The sequence below is a fragment of the Acanthochromis polyacanthus genome, chromosome 4, assembly GCF_021347895.1.
Source record: "Acanthochromis polyacanthus isolate Apoly-LR-REF ecotype Palm Island chromosome 4, KAUST_Apoly_ChrSc, whole genome shotgun sequence".
NCBI lineage: Eukaryota > Metazoa > Chordata > Actinopteri > Pomacentridae > Acanthochromis > Acanthochromis polyacanthus.
In genome coordinates this window covers 20,458,114-20,481,370 of record NC_067116.1, presented here as the reverse complement: position 1 = coordinate 20,481,370, position 23,257 = coordinate 20,458,114, and the positions used below count along the sequence as shown (strand labels likewise).

At 40.5% G+C, this 23,257-nt stretch overlaps 1 protein-coding gene across 2 annotated transcripts in view; it reads left to right on the top strand.

Annotated features, from left to right (window-relative positions):
* pde4ba (phosphodiesterase 4B, cAMP-specific a) overlaps positions 1 to 23,257 on the top strand; it is a 219,614-nt gene that overhangs the window by 63,529 nt on the left and 132,828 nt on the right. The window contains exon 1 of one of the 2 annotated variants that reach the window (XM_022199766.2): positions 7,217 to 7,709. The exons of the other annotated variant lie outside the window; for it this stretch is intronic. Coding sequence (XP_022055458.1) covers positions 7,486 to 7,709 — 224 coding nt within the window. The 5' untranslated portion in view covers positions 7,217 to 7,485. Of the gene's footprint in view, positions 1 to 7,216; positions 7,710 to 23,257 lie in introns of those variants that run through there. 2 annotated transcript variants of the gene reach the window in all.

Sequence of the window (23,257 nt, the reverse complement as noted above, 5' to 3'; positions counted from 1 at the left end):
AGAAAGGCCTTCATCATGGCGGTTGCTCTTAGCCATGAGGCATTTCCTGCTATCATATACCAGTATTGCTGCTGCAAACACTCCCAAGGAGGATGCAGTGCCAATCTTGACAACCAACCACTGCAGAAACTTGAGCCATGTGCCGCAAGAAATGACAACACCCACCTTGACAAACACAGCATTAGCCGAGAGCTAGAATAGATGGAGGATGTACTTGCATGTCGTGTGAGCTCTTGTGTGTTAGTTTTTGGAAGATTGTTGACGTGAAGAAGAATGGGAGGCAGTGAAGGAGGAGACATACAACTACTTGCATGTCTATTGTGTCTGACAGAAGCTCAGACAGGACCTGCAACTCCCGCTGTGTCCGGTCACTTGTCAAGAGGAAGGTTCAGGCAGAGACTTTAGCAGACAGGTTCTGTCACTCATCTGAGGCCTGGCACTGTTGTTGATGATGCTGCTGCTGCTGAGGAGGAGGCTGCTGATGGTGGAGGTGGGACCTCAGCTGCTCCAGCTGGTTATTCATGAGCTGGGAGAGTGTGGCAGGGTGTTTGTCAGACTCATCCAGGGCTTGGACTTGGTGGAAGTCCAGGTCCTTTTCCTGCACTGGGCACGCATATAGGAAGTGGAAGCCCTTCACGAATGGCCTGCTTGCTCTCCCCCACATGTGGAGGAGGGTTTGGCATTGGTCTGGTGACTCCTGAAGCAAATGAAACAGGACTCATGGAAGTTGGAGGCTGGCAGTGGTGAGGAACAAATGGAGCAAGACTTATTAGCAGACTTCTTTCGACACTGGACGGTGGCAGATTCTTGAAGGTTCTTCTGGAGTGGCTTAGTAAAAAGTGGGATTGACTAAAGTGGTGCACTAGGGTGTTATAATGGGGATGCAGTATGTGCTTGCTACCTCCTGATTGGATGGGGAGTGCAGAGATCTCTCTGAAGGTGCAGAGGTGGAGCCTCAGAGGGATTAACCAATAGCAAAATCTGTTAGAAGGCAAAACATGAGAGAAATAAAACTAGCTCTTATTTGAGCCCTTCTTTTGGCAACAGAATTAGAGCAGTACTTTTTCCCCTGTCTTCTCAAATGCCTGAACAAACCAGAGCAGAAGCTGATCCATAGCCAGTGGCAGTGTTTACACAAAACAAAAGGGCATTGCTTAAATGATTTATTCTGCTCATACCCATGCCAACAATACTGTGTTCTTTAAACATATTAAGAGAGCTCAGTGAGATATTTTGTCATTTAGTACTGTTAATTGGACATGGTGTGAAAATCTATCTAGTCAGACAAGCGTGTAATTCAATAAATGATCATTCGTAATTAGTAAGGCAAAAATATATTTAATGCTCTTTGAAAAGATTGATATAGACTGTATTTTCATTGTGGTTTTACTTTGTAATGTTTTCAGAGATGTATGTCCTGTATATTCAGTATGTACAGGTCTTCCCAAAATACTGCATGATGCATTTAACTACCAAGAAAGAAAGTTCAATCTGGTCCTTTGTATGATAAATATTGTTAAAAATTTTCACTTACGAATGAAATTTACCATTTCTATCTCCTCTCTGAACTTCAGTGGAAACTATTTTTGAGTTTTTCCACCCAGGTCAGGGTGACACTGGTCAGATTATGACTTGTCTTTGCGGTATTAACTTGCTTTGTGTGGTATGTTGTTGAGCTCTGCCCTCTCCGCTGTTGTTCCAGACGGCTTTCATTTGGGTGCTCGTAATTCACACAATCGGCTGGCAGAAATTGTGTCTTACATTTTCATTTTTAGCAGTCAAAGAAACTCAGACAAATTATGCATAGTATTTGAGACATTGTGCATCTCCATCCATTTAGTTCCTTTTGTGAATTGTGTGCAAAAACTGCGACTCTGCTCTCAATCTGTACAGAGAAGGAATGATCTGATCTCCACAACCGTCATGATTTCACCTGATTATAAAATCAATGGATTAGTCAGTGGGTGGTTAAATACCATGCAGCTTTAGTGGTAAAAATGTAGAAGTCATGTCCTCCACAGCTTCATCAACTTTAGGATTTCAGTTGAGTGTCAGAGAAAGGAAAAAAATTGGCATATTTATCTCGGCTACTGTCCTGGTACATTTTATTTGCATGGCAATCCTCCCATGTGTGACTGTGAAGGTGAATTAAACCTGAGAATAGTTTAGTCTGTTAAGCTGTGAGCTGACAGAGAGGGTTTTTTCTTTTTTTTAGCTGTCTGCATGTACTCAAACAGCCCAGGGAGAAATCTGCATCAGACATCATTCTTTCACTGTTATCTAGGATTGTACATAGAAGAAATATCAACAAGGTCACCTTCAAATCATAATACTCTTTGTTCAGCCTTCTTTTCAGCTATTCTAGATTTTTTTGAAGCCTGTATTCACTTCTCTAATGTTTTCTACTCTTTTTATTTTGACTTTTCCATTTCTATCTTTTGTGCATGCTAGCATTGATCACATGGATCTTATTCACATGGATGAATAATGCACTGGCTCTTTTTAACCTTGTGCATCTGTGCTTGGCACGTATCTGCTTTCTTTTTGTGCTTGAGTCACCGTTCTTCTGTTTTTCTTCACGAACCTTTATGAATCAGTACAGGTCTGTTAATCTGGGCCACAATGCAGGATTGTTTTTCACTTATCTGAGAGAGATGGAGTGTGACAGAGGGGATAAGGAAGAGAGGGTTTTATGTAACCAGAGATGCTACATTAAGGGCTCTCGTCTCACGACCTAAATCCATCCCATGCACACCCCATCACCTGCATCCACCTCGTACGCTCAGTGACATGAAAGATCCCTTTCCTCCCAAACACACTCAGGTCCCAAGGATGATCTTATTACCTGGATCGGGGTTTCACAGTGGGAGACAAGCAAACAAGGGAGCAGGAGGCAGACTGCATTTCTTCTTTTTGCATGTTGTGACATTATAGAAAGTGACAGGTGGATGCTGGAGGAGCAGGGATGCTTATAAAAAATGTAACCCTATACTTATTTTTCGCAAAGTAAGAATACAAGAACAAAAATTTGTCAGGATATTGAATAAGCATATCAGCTGTGTTCCTCCTAAAAATACATTGAGTGAAATTAGCCCCAGCTACTGAACATCGGGTGCACAATTTTAAAAGTACAGATATTACATGGTTCAGTATAAAGCTAAAACCAGAGTCACTAGAGCCTAAACAGAAAGAAACGGTACAGCAAAGCAGGACTGCTGCTAATTTAATGACTATTCTTTTGGATTCTTTTTTAAAGAATGTCTCGCTGTCGGTAAAATGTGAGAAAAAGAATCATCACAGTATCCCTGAAGCCAAAAACACATCTTCAAATCGCTCGACCAGTGTTAGAAAAAGATATTCCATTTAAATCTTCACATTTGAGAAGCTGGAATAAAACTTTTGGATGAATTGCCTTAAAATCTAGTACAAAAATTCATGCCCCCTCTCGGTGTGACTGTAGTGATTCCTGAAATTTTCTTGCCCTGCTATCATGTCAGAATGTTGGTTAATGACCCAATGCCTTCAGGATTAACAGCAGTTTAGAAAATGATACAATGTTATCACACTAACCAAAGATGTGAACATGGTTAATGTTGTATCAGCTACACATTAACATATTCGTCTTGTCATCTCATCAGCAGAACCTGTTTGTGACACATTTAAAAAAAGATTAATCAGTAATGCAAATAGACAGTTACTTTCTTAGACAATTAAATATTTGTTTAATTGATTGGGATATTTAAGACACCTAAAAGAAAGCAGGATTTTTTTTAAAATCATTCTTCAACAATACAGAGCCTCACATTTAGTTCTGCTTGATCAAGGACTTAATGCACCAGTGAGGAGCAGCCAGAGCTTCACAGCTGGCTGCAGGGGCTGTTATAAAATGGCAGTTCTTCCAGAACTATGACAATGCATAGTGTGCTTTTATTCAAGCGCTCAAGGATGTGAAAACCGGTTTAACACAGAACTAAATGGCTCAGTCACTCTCTAATTCAATCTCATTCTTTTTTTGGTGTTGTTTCTCTTCTCTTTTGTGCATTATCACTCCTCTATTATAAACCTCCATTTTATTGTGAAAAATTGACTAATATGCAAAAGCCAGCAATAATGTTTTAGTTTTCAGTTAAGTCTTTCTTTCTACAGTATTAAAGGTAAAACATTGTGCTCCTTTTAGCAAATTAATCATGTCTCACTTGTTTCCAGAATATGGCTTTTAGTTTTCAGCTCAAAATACTGCAAAGGTGGTTTATTTCACCATGAGACTATAACCCCTGGTTTTAGGGCTGTTCTAAACAGGGTGTTTCAGTGTCTTTAAACACAGCTGCTGTCCACCCCTCCTTCAGGAAGAAGACTCTCTTTGCATATGTCAACAACACAAAGCCGACAGACAGACATGAATGAGTCAGATCAGGACTTTCTATCATTTCTAATTTTCTGTCCGAGTGATCATTTTACATCGTCTGTTCACAGCACAGTCTGTCTTTTTAGCTCATGTGTATGGTCAGTTTGTCAAACAAGCTTGCGGCTATGAAATCAGTAGTTTAGCAGTGTAGAACTGCAACTGGGAATTCACTCTGAAGTGAAGAGTCTTAATGGGCTCTGTTCCGGTCACTATTTTAACTGTCAACTCTGGCAGAACAGGTGACATTAAAATACAATAACCCACTAAATACTTGCTAATTTATTTAGAATTGGTCCTAAAGTTTCTGCTATCTGTGAATATTTGTAATTTTACAGTATCCACAGAGCTCTGACCTTTGGGCATGTGATCATGGCTGATGGTAATATTGCCATACAAGCAGCACAGCATGCTAACGCTAAACATTCTCCTATTGTTGTGGCGACAATGGCATGAGTAGTAAAAGTAATCCACTGGGAATTTAATTCCAAGGATACTGGATGTGCATGAAGACTTTTGTTTTCACTCTTACCATCAACAGCGGAACAGTAGGATCATACAAAAATTTAAGCCAGACAACATCTGGTTCCTCAGTTGGAGTGAGGCAGCTCAGTTAAATAGTTTTATAACAACCACAAAACACAGCTTTCAGGAGACAATTACAGGTATATGGTGATATTGTTACATTCAGCCTTTCTTTTTCACACTTATTGATTTCATGACTTTCCCACTACTTCCAGTAACTGCCAGTGAGATTTTTCAGTTATCCTGTGAAATATCTCAGGATGGATTGTCCCAAAATTTGAATTATCATCATGCCAGAGATTATGTTTGTCAAGGGTAATGACTAAACACTTGGAAAAGTAATGTCAGCATGGCTGTACTTTCTGTTTAGTGTTAACTGTAAGTGTTGATGTAATGATGATAGTGCTAATACGCTAACCTCAGATGGAGACCATGTGAGGTATAATTTCACGATAACATCAACGTGCTTCTCGTATTCTCACTTTGACTGGACAGAATTTAGAGATATATCATGATATATAATATCACGTTCACCTGCTGGTATTTGTATACAACCGGGATGTATTAGTCAGGAAGAGACATTCAGTTATTTTTATTGCTGTGTGCTGTGTGTTATACTATGTCAAGTCCTAACTGATCTGTTTGCTAGTGAAACCTTAATTATTAGTACTTGGATGTAAATTCAGAGTGTGACAGAGAAAATGTGCCAGGGAATGCCATGCATCACCCACAGATTTTAAACCACTAATGCATGATGCACAGTTCAGCCTGCTGCGCTTCTGTGACGCCTCACATTACTACAAGTGTGTTCTTCTTTATATGCAAGCTTGGACAGACTATTTTCAAAGGGTTTCTTGGCAAGAATTTTAGTAAGAAATCTCTCTGTGCTTCAGTGGCACAGAATCATCAGTGACTCACAACCAAAACAAATCAGTCCACCGAGCAGATGAGCAAGTGCTCACATTTCCAACACTCGTCACGGTGCCATTCTGCCTCTTCTGATGTTCCTTTTGGATTTTTCTCCCTCATCTTCTCTCTCTACCTTCAAGGCATTACCCCACTCTCTTTTTCTCTCTCGTCTCTGTTGAACACTCAGAGTAACCCTTGGTGTTTGTGGATATATTTCTGGTTTGACTGTATCTATCTGTTCATTCTTTCTTTCTTTCTACACACCGTGGCAATCTCACTGTTGGATTGCTTCCATTCAGACAGAATTATGGATGGATGCGTGAGAGACAGACAGAAAATGTTAGTGAGATTACACTGGCATATATACCCTGGATGAAACATCATTATGTAGTTATCTTCTCAGTGGAGAATTACTTTTATGTACTGACACAAATGCATAGTTTACAGTATTTATTTGAATCAGCTGACCTTTGAGCAGTGTGTGTGTTTCTCCTCAGTGATGCCCATTAAGCCGTTTACTTTTATCTCCCTTCCAAATTGCCTTTTTTTTTCTTGGCCTGTCCTCACTACTTGCTTGCCTCACTAAAGGTCACAACATCATCAGCAGCATTACCGCAAATCCCGGCTAAACAAAAAATAAATAATAAATCTGACAACCTGTTACTGTGCCTGCCTGCCTGTCGTCACAACGACCGGCAGCCAATCGTCACCCGGGGAGGCGTGGCCTGCACTCGCTGCGTGCCTGCTCATAGCTCCTTGTGTATATTCTGAATGAAACGGCAAGTGAAGCCTTTGCCTGCATGCTGTGCTGTGCTCCGCTCACCGCTCTGACGTGCGAGTGAAGGGAAATCTGACTTCAGGCTCAGCATAGTGGGAGTCACTCTGTGCCACACCGGGAGTGCCTTTGGGAGAGGTGGGGGTTGTTTGCAGAGAGAGAGAGGAGGTCAGTCAAGCAGTGGTTGATGGAGAGAGAGCAAGACAGGAGGAGACAGAGAGCAGTCTTCAGTCTTTCTGAATCTTTCATAAGGGAGATCATCATGCCTGGATGGATTGAGAGAAAGAGTTGGTCCTGAGGTGTGCATTTAGCCGGCACCAACATTGACTAGTGAGCTAGAGGGACACAGGGAGCAGCAGGAGGAGGGCACTGGGGTGTGCACTTTACAGACAGCGAGACCAGGAGAGAGATGGGAGGCAAGCGGTGTTGAGAAGAGGAATTTCTTCTGTATGTGACCCTGGTGGAGAAGCTCCTCTGAAAGCCTCCGATGAACAGAAGACCAGCAGGAAAGCACGGGACATGAGCCAGAAAAGGAGAAAGGGAGAGGGGTGGCTGGCTAATCTCTAAACCTGCAAAGAACAGGCCACGGGGAGGGGGGGGGGGGGGGAAGAAAGCCGAGAGGCAAAGCAACACAAGCAACAAAAAAGGTATGTGTGAGCTGGCCTTTTCCTGTGTGAGTGATCGCGCGTGAGGTAGCTGTAGGCTCTCTGCAACATTTCAACCCAGTGAAAACTTCTCCGTGTCTGCAAGAGACAAGAGGAGAACTAAGTCAGCTGTTCATGACTGACTGATTGGACTGAATTTGGACAGAAATTGGCAGAATTTGATTGAGGCGTAAGAATCTGCCCCAGAGGACGCAACCCAGCCTGCAGGGATGTCGTCCAATGAGCTGAGCGTTGAGATGGACTCGTGCATCCGGACGTTCAAGGAGCACATGCACCTGGAGCTGGAGCCCCCAAAGATGCCAGGTGTGGTGGGGGGAAAGAGGGGAGCCACGTCCCCCAAACTGTCACCCAGAAGCTCCCCGCGCCTCTTTCGCAAGCTGATGGTCAACAAAAGCATCCGACAGAGGCGACGCTTCACTGTAGCTCACACCTGGTAAGGCCTGTGGGCGATCAATGGGGGGAAAAATATATAAGGAAGGGGGGAAATAGGGTTTCGACACGCAGAAAAAGGGGAAATGCAAAAAAAAAATGTGCAGGGTATGAGTGATGTGACAGAGAATTAAGATGATGGAAGAAAAGCTGAAGTAGGGAGAGACTGTGGAAGCGAAAAGGATGGTAAAGAGACGTAATGGGGTTAAATTGATGGGGGATTGGGAGAGAATAATGGCAAAGAGGAGGGCGGTGGTTGAGAAGAAAAACAACAAGAGGGAAGAAGAGTGAGAGCTGGGATGGAGACAGGCAGAGGAATTCATTTAGAGGTAAAGGGGTTAAACACACAGTGACTGGGGGGAAGAGAAGCTGTAAAATTAAAAAAAAACATTTCAAGGAATGTGAGAAAACATAACACAAGCACACAACCTGAGGCAGATGACAAAAGAGCTTCAGCTTTTTGAAAAGGATTTTGTGGTAAGAAGGGGGTCAAAATGTATCATAGGGCAGCTATGTGGCAATTTGTCACTGGGTTAAAGGATTACATAATGGAATAAAATCACATCCAGCAGACTCCCCTGTCCTCCATTTTGATGTAGTGTGTCTCTGCCCTGTGCCTAGGTGAAATTTGTGTGTTTGTGTGTGGGGAGGGAGGATAAATCCCTGTTTTGGATGACTGCTGTGATGTGCAGGGAGTGTTAGGTGTGTTATGCAACCTGGTGGTTCTTAACCTTTTTGGTTCACAGCCTTAATGAACAAATGGACGTCTACATAACACGACACATGCTCAACACAAAATTGCGACGTCACAGAAAACGCAATCCGTTCCATTCACAGTTTGGTGTGTCATTTACACTGAAGTTGTTTCCCTTGATATTAGAGACCCAAATGCTCTTCAGTTCAACAGGATAACAGGGCAGAGAAAATAATATATTTCCATTTTTACTTTCCTTAAACCTTACATTTTTTTCCCCTATTTTGAGCCCCATCCCCCACCCACTCCCTGAGTCTACCTCCTCATTTTGCAGCAGTTAGGCTCCATAGTAGATGTGGAGGGAGCGCTTGCTATGTTATGCAATGTATGGATTAAAGGCAAGCAAAAGAGCTGCTGTGGTTTGACTGCATGCTCAAGGTGACTTTTTTTGTTGTTCTTTAAATTAGGCAGCAGAAGATGAAGGTTTTTTTTATTTATTTCGTGACATCCGAGAAGGTGAAAACCATCATCTTCAAAAGGAATTGGTTGCAAATCAGAACTAATGTGACACAGCAGGCTTGTCACTGCTTGCATGGGGAGGGGTGAAAAAACATCTCTGTTGTGGAATAGGAGGAAAGGGAAATGAGTCCAGATATTAATCTGGTCCCGTATGTTGTCCACATAATGAGTTGTTTCTGTGATGGAAAGGAGATAATGTGTGTGTATGTGTGTCTCCTTTATGTGTACGTGCAGCCATAATCTGTGTGAGAGTATGCTTATATGTATATATATGTGATATTTTTTGACACTACATCCATATGTTTGTACATATGGGGGATTTTGGATCCACATATTGCATTTGTAAATGTAAAGCCTGTTTATTGTCTCTCTGCTCCTTGTGTATCCCACTCCCTCCTCCCAGTCAGAATGGGGACTCAGGTCTCTTTATCTCATCTCTCCCTCATTGTATAGCCTATTTCAGAGCAGAGGGAGAGATATTTATGGGGGTTGGGTGGGTACAGAGGGGAAACCTCAAGAGGAAAAACAAGGAACATGGCTTCATTTAGAAACCATTAAAGATGTCAGTGGTGTCCTTTGCCTTGTTTGTTCTCATAAATCGGCAGCATATACGGGCTTGATCCTGACAGCACCTATAACATCCATTACACCCATTAACCACCAGTCCAGCCCATTAACAGCCAAGTTGGTCATAAAGCGTCCTCGAGTGGAGCATTGAGGTTATTATAAAGCTCTGAAAGTGACAGGCAAAAAGATAAAAATGGGAAAAAAAGGAGCAGAGTGGAAACCGCAAGAAAGAGCCATAAAGGAACAATCATCAGTCATCTCTAAAGGGGGAGGCGTGGCAGTGAGGACGGGGAGGAGAAAAGTAAGACGATAATGACAGCTGAAAACCGTGACCAGGTGTTTAAAACGTCATTTCATGCCTATTTTCTATGAGACACTCATTCCGTGTTGCAAAATAACCAGCCAGGCTACAAGATTTATCATCGTACTCTTTGTTTTATGCTCTATCGTTATATACACTGTGTGCTGCCCCAGAATATCACCATCCGTTTTACAAAATCACCTCACCTGGAAATCCTTCCGGGTATTACCGGCCACTCACTCTTTCTGGCCTAATTGTCTCCCCACCTGTGCCAGGCCTTGGGGAAGTAATGAAAAAAGGATGATGAATTAGTGATAAGCACTTTGCAGGCTCCTCCACAGTTAGATAGGTGACAATAAAAGACATTACATAATTCTGTTTTTATATATTCTGATGCTAAATGGAGCTCTGCATTAATTATCACTGATTATCATTTCAGTGTTTTAAATAGACAGAAGCAACTCGCTGCTTCACAGTTGCAACACCAGACGCCACTCACTTTTCAAAAAATACAGTGTCGCTTAGTTCTTGTAAGAGAAGAAAAGACGGGAAAGGAAAAAAAATTGTTTACTGTAATTTTTGTAACCGAAATAAACCATTTATTCATTCATTCATTCATTCATTCATTCATTCATTCATTCATAAACTAGAAGATATTTGTGAGGTAGTTTCAAGAATGCAGCATTTTGAAGTTGAGCATTTGTTAAACAAGACATCAAAAGACAAAATAGAGTTGACACCTGAATCTGCAGCTCCATTCTTGGCTGTCCGGTCCTAAATTTAGCTTTTTTGTTTCACTATCACTGCTCTAGCATCACAGAAGGGAGCATTTTATGAAGCTCCAGAGCCCGACAGTACACTAGCTACCCACCACCAAACAGCAGACAGCCGCACTTAGTGATTCACCAGTACACAACATGGATGAGCAATTAGCGGTTAAAGATCCTGATATGTCCCTCAGGAGTCGGTGGAGATGGTAGGCAGAAATAATAAAGATAATGCCGGATTTACATTAACAAGAGGCCGCAAGCATGAATATAAGTGGATGATGATGCTGTTTCTCAAATCCTGGTTGTGTGGTTAGGAAATTGCTTGCTAAAAAGTTTGTCATATCACGTTGGAGAGCATTAAAATGTCACTGTGGACATGATAGTTGAGTCGTTCGGACACATACTGCAATGCTGGGTGAAAATGTTAATGAGTCCCTGCTTCAAATCCCAGCTGGTCTGCACCTTTACTGCATGTCAGTCTCCTGCTCTCTCTCCCAACTGGTAACAACTTTTCAAAAAATAATCTGTTGCAATCCTCTTAACCCCATCAAGAGATAGATGGATGGTCTTTATCATCTCATGATGGGAAATTTATGTTCACCACCTACACATTATCCAATGACAGAATATATTTTTGTGACCATAAACATTATGCTTTAAAGTTGCAGACATCCTACTCAAAAGGCCATCAGATTCAAGAATGCAGCGTTATGTGGTTTTACAGTCTGTGGCGAGACGCTGGTTTGTGATTTGAAGGAATTGTTGGAACAGTTTTACCAGTGATTTTCATATGGTTACAATTGATTAACTTTTAGGTCAGAAAACAAAATGAAAAATATCAGCATTTCAGAATAAAAGGTTAAAAAAGAATCACTTCCTCAAAAGGGCAATTTTGTAATCGTGTAGTAATTGTTTTGGTCTGGACTTTAAGTAACGTGTTTGAAGATACGAGATGATTTTATTCACACATACTGAGAGAATGTAATGTCTGTTTCATTATTTGCTTTTGGACCTCAAACCTTCTCACTTCACAGGTTGAGTGAAGGCAGCTGACACTCTGCTCAGTATTATTGAGATGATCTATCCGGACAGACATACTAGTACACTCCAGCTTTCTCTCATTGTTCTCTCTCCTTTGCTTTCTGTCTGTTCAAGGCCTTAAATTTTCTCTTTTTTTCCCCTCACAACTACTGCCGTTTTTCAGTGAAAATCTGTCATCAATCTAGAATCCAAAACATGCAACAACTTCTCCAATTTCTTGTGTGATCAATTCTAAATGTCATTCTTCATGGTAGCTGTATGTGGCTCTGCTGTGGACTAGTGGCTGGTGAACTCCTGACCTACTGGCAGTCAGACAATGACTCTTCTGTTTGAGATGTTCAGCTGCTCCCTTGTCTCTTTCTGTCTGTCTCTTACGCTCTCTTGGTCTGTCTCAGTGTCTCTTTCCTAAATTTCACCTTCTGCCTGCTTCTTTCTTTGTGCGACTTCCTTGCTGTCTGTTTTCTTGTCTTTCTGCTCCCGTCTTTGTTTCCTTTGTAGGCGCTTTTTCTTTCTGTCTTTCCTCGTCTGTCTGTCTTCCTTTTGCACTCCAGAGCACCACATGATGTAAATGTTTGATGGCTGGCTGGGGCGTATGACCGCTCTGTTTTCCACTCACACAAAAAGCACATTAAGGAGAGAGAGGGAGATTGGAGGGAGGTAAGAAACTGCAAGAGGGAATGGTAAGAGGCAAAAATAGACAGAAAAAGCCCTCATTCCTTAGCTAAACTTTTCATATTTAATTAATCTTTTAAGTATATACACTGCATGTAGCTGCTAAACATTACCCAACACCTAGCGAAAGATAATCACACCTACATGTCTGTGAAACATAAAATACTTGAGGCTGTTTTTGTCTACAGCCACAATGGGAAAGAGTGCTCAGTTAGATTTTGCTGAACTTGGCCTCCTTCTGTGTGTGACGTCCATCAGATGCTTTCAGGGGGGCGAAGAGATACCGGAGAAGGCAAGAGGGACAGATAAAGGGGTGGAGGGAAGGAAATGCACATGTTGTGTATATAGAAGGAGAGACAGATAAACAGAGAAATAGACTTCATTTACCACAGCGGCGTCAGCCCCGGTGAAAACAAATAGAGGGTTGCTCTACACAGAGGACTATTTACCTTAGCCTAAATGTCAACCTAAATATCCATCCTGCTGCACTATTCCATCCAGCACTCAGTCTGCTATTGATTTGTTTTCTTCTCCTCTTGCCTCCGTGACTCACCAAAAATCATCTTTATATGAACGTCAGGGAAAGGCTTGACGTGATTATTGTTACTGCTGCAGCCAGTGTGTTTACGCCAACTGCTCACTTGAGTAAGAGCCTGGGAGACAGATGGAGAGACAAAAGATAAACCATTTCATCACAGAGCAAATGGCTCTAAAATCTAATTAAGACATTATCATATTACAATATAGCATGGCATCCTGTTCATACGTGTGTCTCCTCCTCTGTAAAATTAGTAAGAATGCTCTCATTACATTTGCCTGAAGAATCTGTTCGTGTTTACGAAGCGCTCTCACTTTTTATGTAACGTCCTGAAACTCTTTGGGAATCTTGGCTACCATGTCACATATTGACCTTTTGAACTGCTTTTGATGGAGTTTGTAGTACGCCATTCCTTTAAAATTGTGTTGTCTGTGGTAGGACAAGTTAAACAGGAGATGCTGTGGTGCCTTTGCTATTTCTATACAATATTATTCAATTCCTTTAATAGACATTAGATTAAGGAGAGCGAATGCAGAGACTATGGCTGTTTAATGTAGCTCGTGTGTTGGTTTAGCAAACAGAGCTACAAGCTACCTCGATGTATTAGCCTCGTGTTCTTATGTTAGATGACTGGGTTAGACTATAATTGTGAGATAACGTAGCAAATGTTGAAAGCCAGGATTGAAAGCAACGTAGTGGAAAACATTTATGATGCATCGGAAAAGAGTTGACGGATACATTTAATTTTGCACTTTGCTGTATGCAAGAAGACAAAACTGACAATGGAAAGACCGACATAGACACCTTTATTCTTTGCATTTTACTATATGTCCTGAAGGATTCTTTTTCTCAAACGTGCACGAGATCCATATCATCCTTCTGGATTTCTGGGGCTCCACAGGTGCAACTTGTTGGGCTGCATGGAGTAGCTCTATTTACCTGTCATTAATTTACCCTTTTGGCCTGATTGACAAAATTGCAAGTTCTGATGCTCAATGTGTCTTGTGTTTTTAAAAAATGTTCATGTAATTCATGTTAACCAGATACTTAACCCTTTTAGATTTGATATTCTATACTTGGGCAACCCTCCACAGGAGATAGGACAGGACACTTGTATTCATTTTACTGGCAGTAAGTAAGAAGGCCATAACCTGCTAATGGCTGCAACAACAGGCTCCCTTGATTGATGACCGGATTGATATTATTTATGACATTTACAAAATGGAAAGATTGACATACTATCTAAAGCTTTGCTAAGACGTTTTTGCCAGTATATGGTTTATCTGGACTGTATATATAGCTCCCAGAAGAGTAGATTTTATATGATATATATATATATATATATATATATATATATACATACACTATGTTTCGAATGCAAATATGTAGCTTCCTCCTAGTTCTGATATATATGTATATATATATATATATATATATATATATATGTGTGTGTGTATATATATATATATATATATATATATATATATAACAATAAAAAAATGTAACGATAAAATAAAAACAATACAAACAATAAAAAAATGAGTTTTCTGAAAATTTATAAAACGGAGTTACCTGTTTTTGCAAATAAACTCTTAATTTGTAGCTCTGCTGGTGGTAAACAGATTCTTTAAAGAAGGATAATACACAAGTCATCACATACCTAAGTATTTGTCTTCTCTCTTTTTTCCTACTTTAGATTCTGTATATAAAAGACAACAAATGCTAGGAGGATAACTTTAATTGGATATTTCTGTCATCATTTACGCTTATTTTCTGAACTGTCTTTAACATTTTTTTTTCAGTCTGGTTAATTTTATTCCTTCAAGAATGCCCCCATTACTTGTGTATTTGCACTTGTGACATGGTTGGATTGTTCTCTGTAATGCTCTGGATACCAATAAAAATAAATTATAAAAAAACAGATACTTAAACTAGGCTATCTATGTCAAAACTGTTAAATCTGTTCTTGATGAACATAAAACTGCTAAACCATTTAATGAGCAACGTCCTCTACATTTTCTCGACCTACCAAAAGCTCTGATTGGATTTTCCAGCCACGTACGAGTGAAGCAACCGCACCAGATCTTTTTGAGTCACTGATAAATTCGGTGACGTGGGCGGTGATTCAGAAGTCTGGAACCACTCTTCCTCCTCTCCTCCTCTTCGTTCGCTCTCGCCGCATAACTCGGTCCAGCACCCTCCATCTCTCTCTCCTTTCCCTGCACCGAAGCAGCCGAGCAGAAAGTTAACTATTACGGACGGGTGAAGGAGTGCGATCGGCCAGGGATGCGTGTCTGTGCGCATGTCTCTGTGCATGTTAACATGGTTGTATCTTGGCCAAGATTGGGTCTCAGGGGGATGAGCATGTGTGGTGCATTGTGGGTGACATGTTTCACGCTTTTTTACATGTTGAAATACATGACACGCAGAATTCCAGAACTGTAATTTCATTGATCCCCCCCCCCCCCGCCGCCGCTGCAGGTTTGGATTAATGTTCACTCCGAGTAAGGCAACACAAGGGAGTCATGAATTCCCTGTTAAGAGACAAATTTTCACTAGAAAGTACTTGATGTTGACACAATATGTTGACAACTCAACTGCTTAATTACCTCGAGCGGTATTTAAGTTTGCAAGCATGTGGTGTTAAAGGGCTGATGGGAAGGTAAGAGCACGCTCCACTGGGATGTCCTAGTGGTCGCTCTAAGCTACTGTAAGGAACATACTTAGCTGATGAAGTGTACTGCTTGTCATCACACTTCTTCCCCTTTTGCATTTTGCTGTGTGTGGCCTACAAATTGTAATACCCACATGTTTATTGACCATGCATAGATAATTATTTATGTTGTATTGTCTTTTGCACACTAGTAAAGCCTAAAGAAATAGTACAAGAATGAACATATATTGAAATTCCACTACATGATAATATAGTGATGCTTTCAGTCATCACAAAAGGGCTTAAACAATCATCTGTCATCAGTGATAGACCCAAATATGACTACATTTTTGTACATTTTTGATGACTACCTAAAGAAAAACGAGCAGAACGCAAGATTTATGTTGATTCTCAGTGGAATCCTAATAAAATGATATAATAGCCTTTTTGTTTTACAGAGAGTTGGTTGATTCTTTGTTGAGAAATTATTAATGACAGCAGCAAAGTGCACACAATTATAGGCAGTGGAAAATGATAAAAACATTGTGCTGCAGAGTTTATCAGAGGAATCAACAGGGGAACAAAAATCACAGGGATTTCATTTATTAATCAGAATGATCGATATGTCATGGTGCTTTATGAAGCCTATGAGGAACATGAATGTTGTTTAAATAATGTATGTTTAATGTGTAACTGTATAATTTACCCATTGTAAAACCATAGACAGACCACACACTATGCAAAATAGTTGATTAGTGGACTGTATATGTATCTGGATTACTTGACTCTATAAATCAGCATGTATTGTCTTTGCAGAGCTGCAGGAGCCTGTCAAGTCTCTGGAAACCATGTGACCTTTAGCAGTAGCATTCAGGAAACATCGGAAAACCTATTCATCTTCATTATATTCCCTCATTCCTCCTTCTCGTTTATTCTGCCACCCCTCCCCCCGCCCCTCTTGCCATTTTGCCGCCGATAACGCTGTGACATTTGTAATTAAATTTCGGATAACAATTTACAACTGACATTCTCAGTAGTTGGCATGTTTTATAATTGACCTCATATCACTGCTGCGGCTGCTGCTCTGGGAAATGTTAGCATGCTGGGAATTCTGCCTTTCCTTTTTGTTTTTGTTAAAAAAAAAATTCTGTTTCTGGTTCATAATTTAGGCTTTTTCTTTGTTTCTAGAGACACGAAGCATTCCCTGTTCGACTGGGGGGAGGGAAACAGAGAGAAGCAGCAGGAGAGGATGAGGAAAATAAAGAACGAGAGCAATTAGTTGCCATTTCAGTTCAGAGGTAGAGAACGGGGCTGTGTGGAAGGACCACCAATTCAGAGCGTGCTTATTAGGGCAGCTACAACTGTGGATTTTGCTATTAGCATATTCTGCTCATGCTCATGTCACACACGCTTGTGCGACTGAGCAACCATGTGTGTCTTTGTGACATCCACATATTTGCTGGTCTGAGTGCATACCTTTGTACATCTCTGAGAAAATACAGCTGTGTCATTAACCTATTACTTCTGATGGTGCGTGTCTGTGCCTTTGTGTGTGACTGTGTGAAGTACCAGCTGAATATTCTTTTCAGCCCGCTGAGACGAGCACAAGCTTTCATTAATAACAAGAGCTCTAAAGCTCTGAAGTAAGCGGAACGCAACATTGCATTTCCTTTCTGCCTCGTGCCCTTCTGTCTGCTCTAAGAATGAAGCAGCGATTATTCACCACTTGATTGCTGTCTATCACACTGACTGAAAGGAATTATGACAGCATCCTGGGTTTTTTTTCCAGCAGGCAACAATGTGCAGCCATGCAAAGGGGAGGCAGAGCTGCATTGTGCTTTATCTTATCAAATGAATGCAGGCTTGCTGCATCTGAAAACTAAAGTTACTGTAGCAGAAGCTATACAAAAGTTATTTCAGCATGGTATGACAAAGAAATAACATTTGTCAGTACATAGACTTGGAATACTGACTATCCTTTAGAGAGGAGTTAAACATTAAGAAATGGAAACAGCTTGCCGCATGCGTACATCTGCCCAGAGCAAGCCAGCCTCAAAAACTGATGCAAGAAAGAAAGTAGTGTGGGAGGCCACCAAGACACCTGTGATTCCTCTGAAGGAGGTACAAGCATCAGCAACTGAGATGGGAGATTGTGCATTTAACAACTGTTGTCAGGGTTCTTCACCAGCCAAACTTTATGGGAGAGTTGCAAAGAGAGAGCCGCTGTTGTAAAAGTTCATATTAAACTTTGACTAAGGTTAACCAGAAGGCATGAGAGACACTATGAAGTCAAGAGGAAATAGGTTCTTTGAGCTGATGAGACCAAAAATGAACTTTCTGGCCATCAGTCTAGAGGCTTTGTTCGGTGCACACCAAAAACCGCACATCATCACAAACACGCCATCATTGCTGCCATCGCTATTAAGCATGGTGGAGGCATCATCAACATGTGAGGATGCTTCAAGGCAGCAGACTCTTGAAGCCTTGTAAAGACAGAAGGTAAAATGAATGCCCAAAACAATAGGGAAATCTTGGAGGATCACCTTCTGTAAGAGAGAAGGGAGAGAACTGCCATTTGGGAGATTTGTTTACCAGCGAGACGATGACCCTAAGCACACACTAGAACCAAGAGTCAGTACCTCAGCTGAATTGGGAATTTGTGGCTGGACTTGGAAGCAAAGCAGTAAAAGGAAAATGTCCAAATGGGATTAATGCTTTCTATCACCACTCCTATAGTGCTATTATATTGCATTATGTTACACCGAGGGATGTTTCTAATAATTAGTATGCTTTCACTGAGACAGAACTCTGGCATTTCATGTATCCCTGAGTGATTTCTTTTTTTCATCGAGGAATTTGGAAGATTAACAATCAGCAGCCCAAAAATCTGTACAGAAACACTGGGTTGTGTGTCTGCAGCAACAAAATGCCTTTAAATGATGTCTCTGTTGCAGACATGAAAATAAACACTTATTATCTAATGGCTGAACAGCATTTAGCTTGAAGAATAAACAAGAGATAGAATCAGATGAACGTCTTGCCTTGAAATATCCTTATTTTTTAAGGCTGTCATTGCCAAAAGCAGTTCTTAGTAAGACATTTGCTAGCGAAGGAAACTATTGCACAAAGCTGTAACAAATATTCAGAGGGCATTCGCAGTCCATGTGAATCAGCAGACCCAAAGCTTAACTGTGTTTTGAAGTTCAGCTCAGGTCCCAATAACAACACATACAGCGATACGTTTGCATACTGTAAAACTGCAAATCGTACTCTAATAATCATCATTTTTATAACTAAAAAAACAAAAGAAAAACATATATCTGATGATTGTTGGATTCATTTTGTTAGTAATGAAGATAATGGGTCAAATTTTCACAATATTCATCAAGCCAACAGGGAAATGGTGTCTGTTGACTGTCTGAATCACAGTACAATAAGATTCTCTGTGCAGCAGTCTGATAAACAAGATTCTCACACATTTTGGTTGTTAATCAGTCAATGTTATATTTAAGCGCCTGGATGCTAAAACCTGGATTTGGAATGGATATTTGCTTTAAAAACTTTGTAAAAATCATATTATTTATCACAAAAAGTAAAAAACACAAAGAATCATGAGATTCAGATGTAATCAACTCAAGTTTGAAATAACAGTTTCATCAAAAGCATTTAATTTGTAAGTATTTGGCGAAAAAAATCGATTGTACCAGTCGGATTCTGTAAAGACATGACTGACTGAGCTGTGACCAGCAGTCACATGACGACAAATCTGACGCTTTCAAGCTGACCTGGCTGAACTGCAGACTGTGTTTACACAGAGCAGATAGGAGACAAGTATGGAAACAAATAAAAATGTAGGTAGCACATTATTTATAGTGTGTAAAGCCACTATTTTTTCCAGTTTTTTCAAGCGTTGGTAACACCTGTGGGCACGTGGAAAATGTTGTACATGTTGATTCAATTTTATAATCAACTTTCATTTTTTCTTTTTTATTATTATTTACGTCTTTGTTTTATAATGCCTGGAAACTACTTGGTTGCTATGGTTTAAAACAAATGAATACTGACCTTATTATGACTGCTCCCTTATTACTACCCTTCTGTGTTCTTTGTGTACACCAGGGCTGACTTGGTTCAAGAGGTTGTGTGTACATTTTAACGGTATGACTATCTGTGTCTGTGATTTCTCTCACTCTGTGTTCTGTCTGTGTGTGTGTGTGTGTGTGTGTGTGTGTGTCTGTGTGTGCGCGTGTGTGTTTGAATGCGTGCATGTTTCCTGTCTCTTTGACTCATTGTCACCATCGGCCTATGGGGAAACCACCCCCTCCACGCTTTCTGATATGCAGTGTGAGATGCAGTGTGTGTGTCTGCACTCATATTGTGGGGACTTAAATCTGTTTACACAGTCACATTATGGGTAGAAAAGGCAACAGAGATCATTACATTTTAGTATGAAGATGATTTAAGGTCAGGGTAGTGTTAGGATTAGAAAAGTAGCAGATATGCTTGAGGTTGGGGTAAGTCAATGCAATGTCCTCTAAGTGATGGAAGCATAACTCCATGACTTGTGTGTGTGTGTGTGTGTGTGTGTGTTCTTGTACTTGCTACATTGTGAGGACCATTTTCTGCATTTAACTATCAAAGTGAGGGCATTTTTACAAAGTGAGGACATTTTGGCCGGTCCTCACTTTGAAACAGCCATGTTTGAGGGTAAAGACTTGTTTTTAGAGAACAGGTATGAATTGAGGTTTGGTTAGGGTTAGGGTAGGGATTAGGGTTAGGCAATCAGTTGTGATAGTTAAGGTAAGGGTAAGGCTCTAGGAAATGCAATACGCTTATGGATGTTCTCACTAAGAAAGAAGTACAAACGTGTGTGTGTGTGTGTGTGTGTATACACTGATATGAATGTAATCGGGCTTGTAGAGAGGCTGAATGGTTCAGTATTAAGTTTGCGCTTGGGGATAAAAGGATTTGTGTGCATTGTGTCCGTGTCTTAAGTGTTTGTGAGAGAGGTACAGTAAACAGAAGGGATTATATGGAGGAAATATTGAATATACTGTAGTTTGTACTCAAATATAGAGTATTTTAACTGAAATGTTCAGATTGTTTTTTCCCCAGTTCCAATCTTTCACTCACCACTGTAGTAAGAACAAATCTTGTCCAGTAGTTTTAGGACACTAAAACATTGTTATTATTCTTTTTCTTTTGTTCCAGTTCAGTTTGCTAAGTCAAACCTTACTTTTGAAGTATTTCTGTTTTGTGTTTGCACATGTAAAATGGTGCCCTACAGCTATCATGTGAGTGTCTAGAAAATTAGAATTTGTATTAAAATCATTGTAAATTGCCATGATTGACTCTTACAGACAAAGAGCCACAACCATTCATGTACTACAGCACCATTATCCTTCACATGAAAACATGGAACATTCTGAGAAAACAATCATCAGAGGACCCATTGGCGTTTTTGGTATTGTCATTTTTGAAATGGCCAAAATCTATTTAGCCCCTTTCAGATATGTGCTCCTCTCAGTAAATCTGATGACATCTGAACACTTCAGCTTCATATCTAAATGAAATCTGGTCACTCTTCTGTAGCTATCTTCTATCACTTTCAACACAGCTCAAGTCTGAATTGCATACAGTTGTATGAACAGATGGGCTTGCGCAAGATGGCAGCGTATGGAGCATGGAATCTCATTTATGATGATGATGATAATGATGCCACCACCATGCTTCGAGCAACATTTTGTCCAGAACTTTGAATGCTGCTCACTATCTGACACACTAACTGACGTAACAGAAACACAGACAAGGGAATCAGGGAAACATTTCAGATTTGGTGCAATGGATTTTAATTTAAATTGTTCACCTGTTTACTGGTGTCCTAAAAGATACAGTGGAACATGTCAGGTCATGGCAAAGACCCAGCCACTGTTCTGTTTCTGTCAACCACCACTAACACAGTCCAGAGCAGCATAACGGACATTGTTAGAGTTGCCATCAGAAAAAAAGATTATGATTTAGCATAAATCAAAAATGTTATGATTGCTGATTTGTGTTTCAGTAAAATTTAGAAAATATTTTATGGTAGTGTATGAATATAATTTGGAAGAAGTCTGTGATTTACACACACTGAGGGAAAAAAAAAGACAATTCTACAATCGTGTCATGTAGATGAATGCTTCTTTTTCATCCTCACTCTCAGTGTGCCGGTCAAAAGCATCTTTGCAGGCACAAGCTCATTATCCGTGGCTTGTCTCTGAATTATGTCACTATGGTCTATTATTATCTTACATTTACATATTCTCTCAGGATTGTGTGAATCTGCTCTTTACATAGTGACATCTATACTGTAAGTGAACATTTTATTTGTATTCAGTAAATGCAGGCATTGCACATACAATGGGAATGGATATTCACTGACATCGGAGACCATTTTGGGTAAACTTTTGTTTTTGAGAAGAAAAAAGGCTTAGATGTTATTTTAAGGATGTAAAGAACTCACCCAAAGACACCTGGAAGAGAACCTTTGAACAAAATACAGGTGTTAGGTTTTCTAGAAAACTGTGTAATCATAACCAAGACATGTCCCTTGCTTACATATAAAATAGACTTAGATCTGCAAGTATCTAAGCAATGAGCCAAAACATTTTGCACCAGGCTTTTGCCCAATTTATTTTCATTTCCCCCCCAAGTCTCTACACTATCTTCAAGCTTACTGATGAAAATGCTTTGGAAAAACTCTTGGAACTAGTATAGTTTTAAATTAATCTTTGGAGTAAATGCCATTTAACTAAGCATATTTTTGTTTTCATTGCCCTCCGCTGTTGTTTGCACTAATTCAGTAATATCAGATGACCACAAACAGGATGCAGTCATTTTAGAGCATTTGGCTTAGCTCTTTGGCTGCCTGCCAGTTTGTCTGTTTGCCTCAGTCTACAGAAGTCTGGCGTGTGTCATTCACCTTCATGCAGTTATGTTTTCTTTAGTTTATAAGCATCAGTGTGAAACTTCGGAGTCAAAAGTGAAAACTAATTTGCCACCGACTGCTTATTTTGCTGCATGCGTGTGTACTTTAAACACAGTAGACCTGACAGTGAGACATAGTGCCATGTGGTCAGTGTTTATCCATGCTGGGATGTTGGCAGTAAAATATTGGCGCCACATCCACATTCGAATGCCGCTGCCCTCATCCCCCCTCTGTCTTGCCCTTGTCCTCATGTGCAGGCGGTTGCACCCGGTGACTGAGTGGGCTCCCAGGGGTGTGTTAATTTTGTCAGATCACCCATGGCTACTCTCAAATTTGCAAGTGTCCCACTTCACATCAACTCCATCCTAAGCTTCTGTGTCCCAAAAGGCAACTGTTTGTGCTGATATTCATGTTTCAGTCAGACAAAAAGGACAGGAAATTCTGCTACCTCTGAATGAGCGTCTAATATAGATGCCTCATGCCTCGTCTCACAGCCTCCAGAGGCCGAAGATAGCTCGTATACTAACAGGCAGAGAACAAGTGTGCCAGAGGTGTACTACATGAGACCAGTTGATGTAATATTAGCCCATTTTTCCATCACACAGAAGTATTTTTAACATTGCTTAAAACTCTCTGGACCCTAGCAAGGTTCAATTCAGCATTGACGGATACGATTAGAGCCAGGTCTGCTCTGTCTAACCTTTTTAACTTCCTCTATTCTGCCTTTCTTTCAGGCAATTTTCCACCTGCCTTCTCTCCTCTTTCCCCCTCTCCATCATGTCTGTCCCATGATTAAGACTCAGTTTGCCTTCAGTCCATTTCTGTTCATT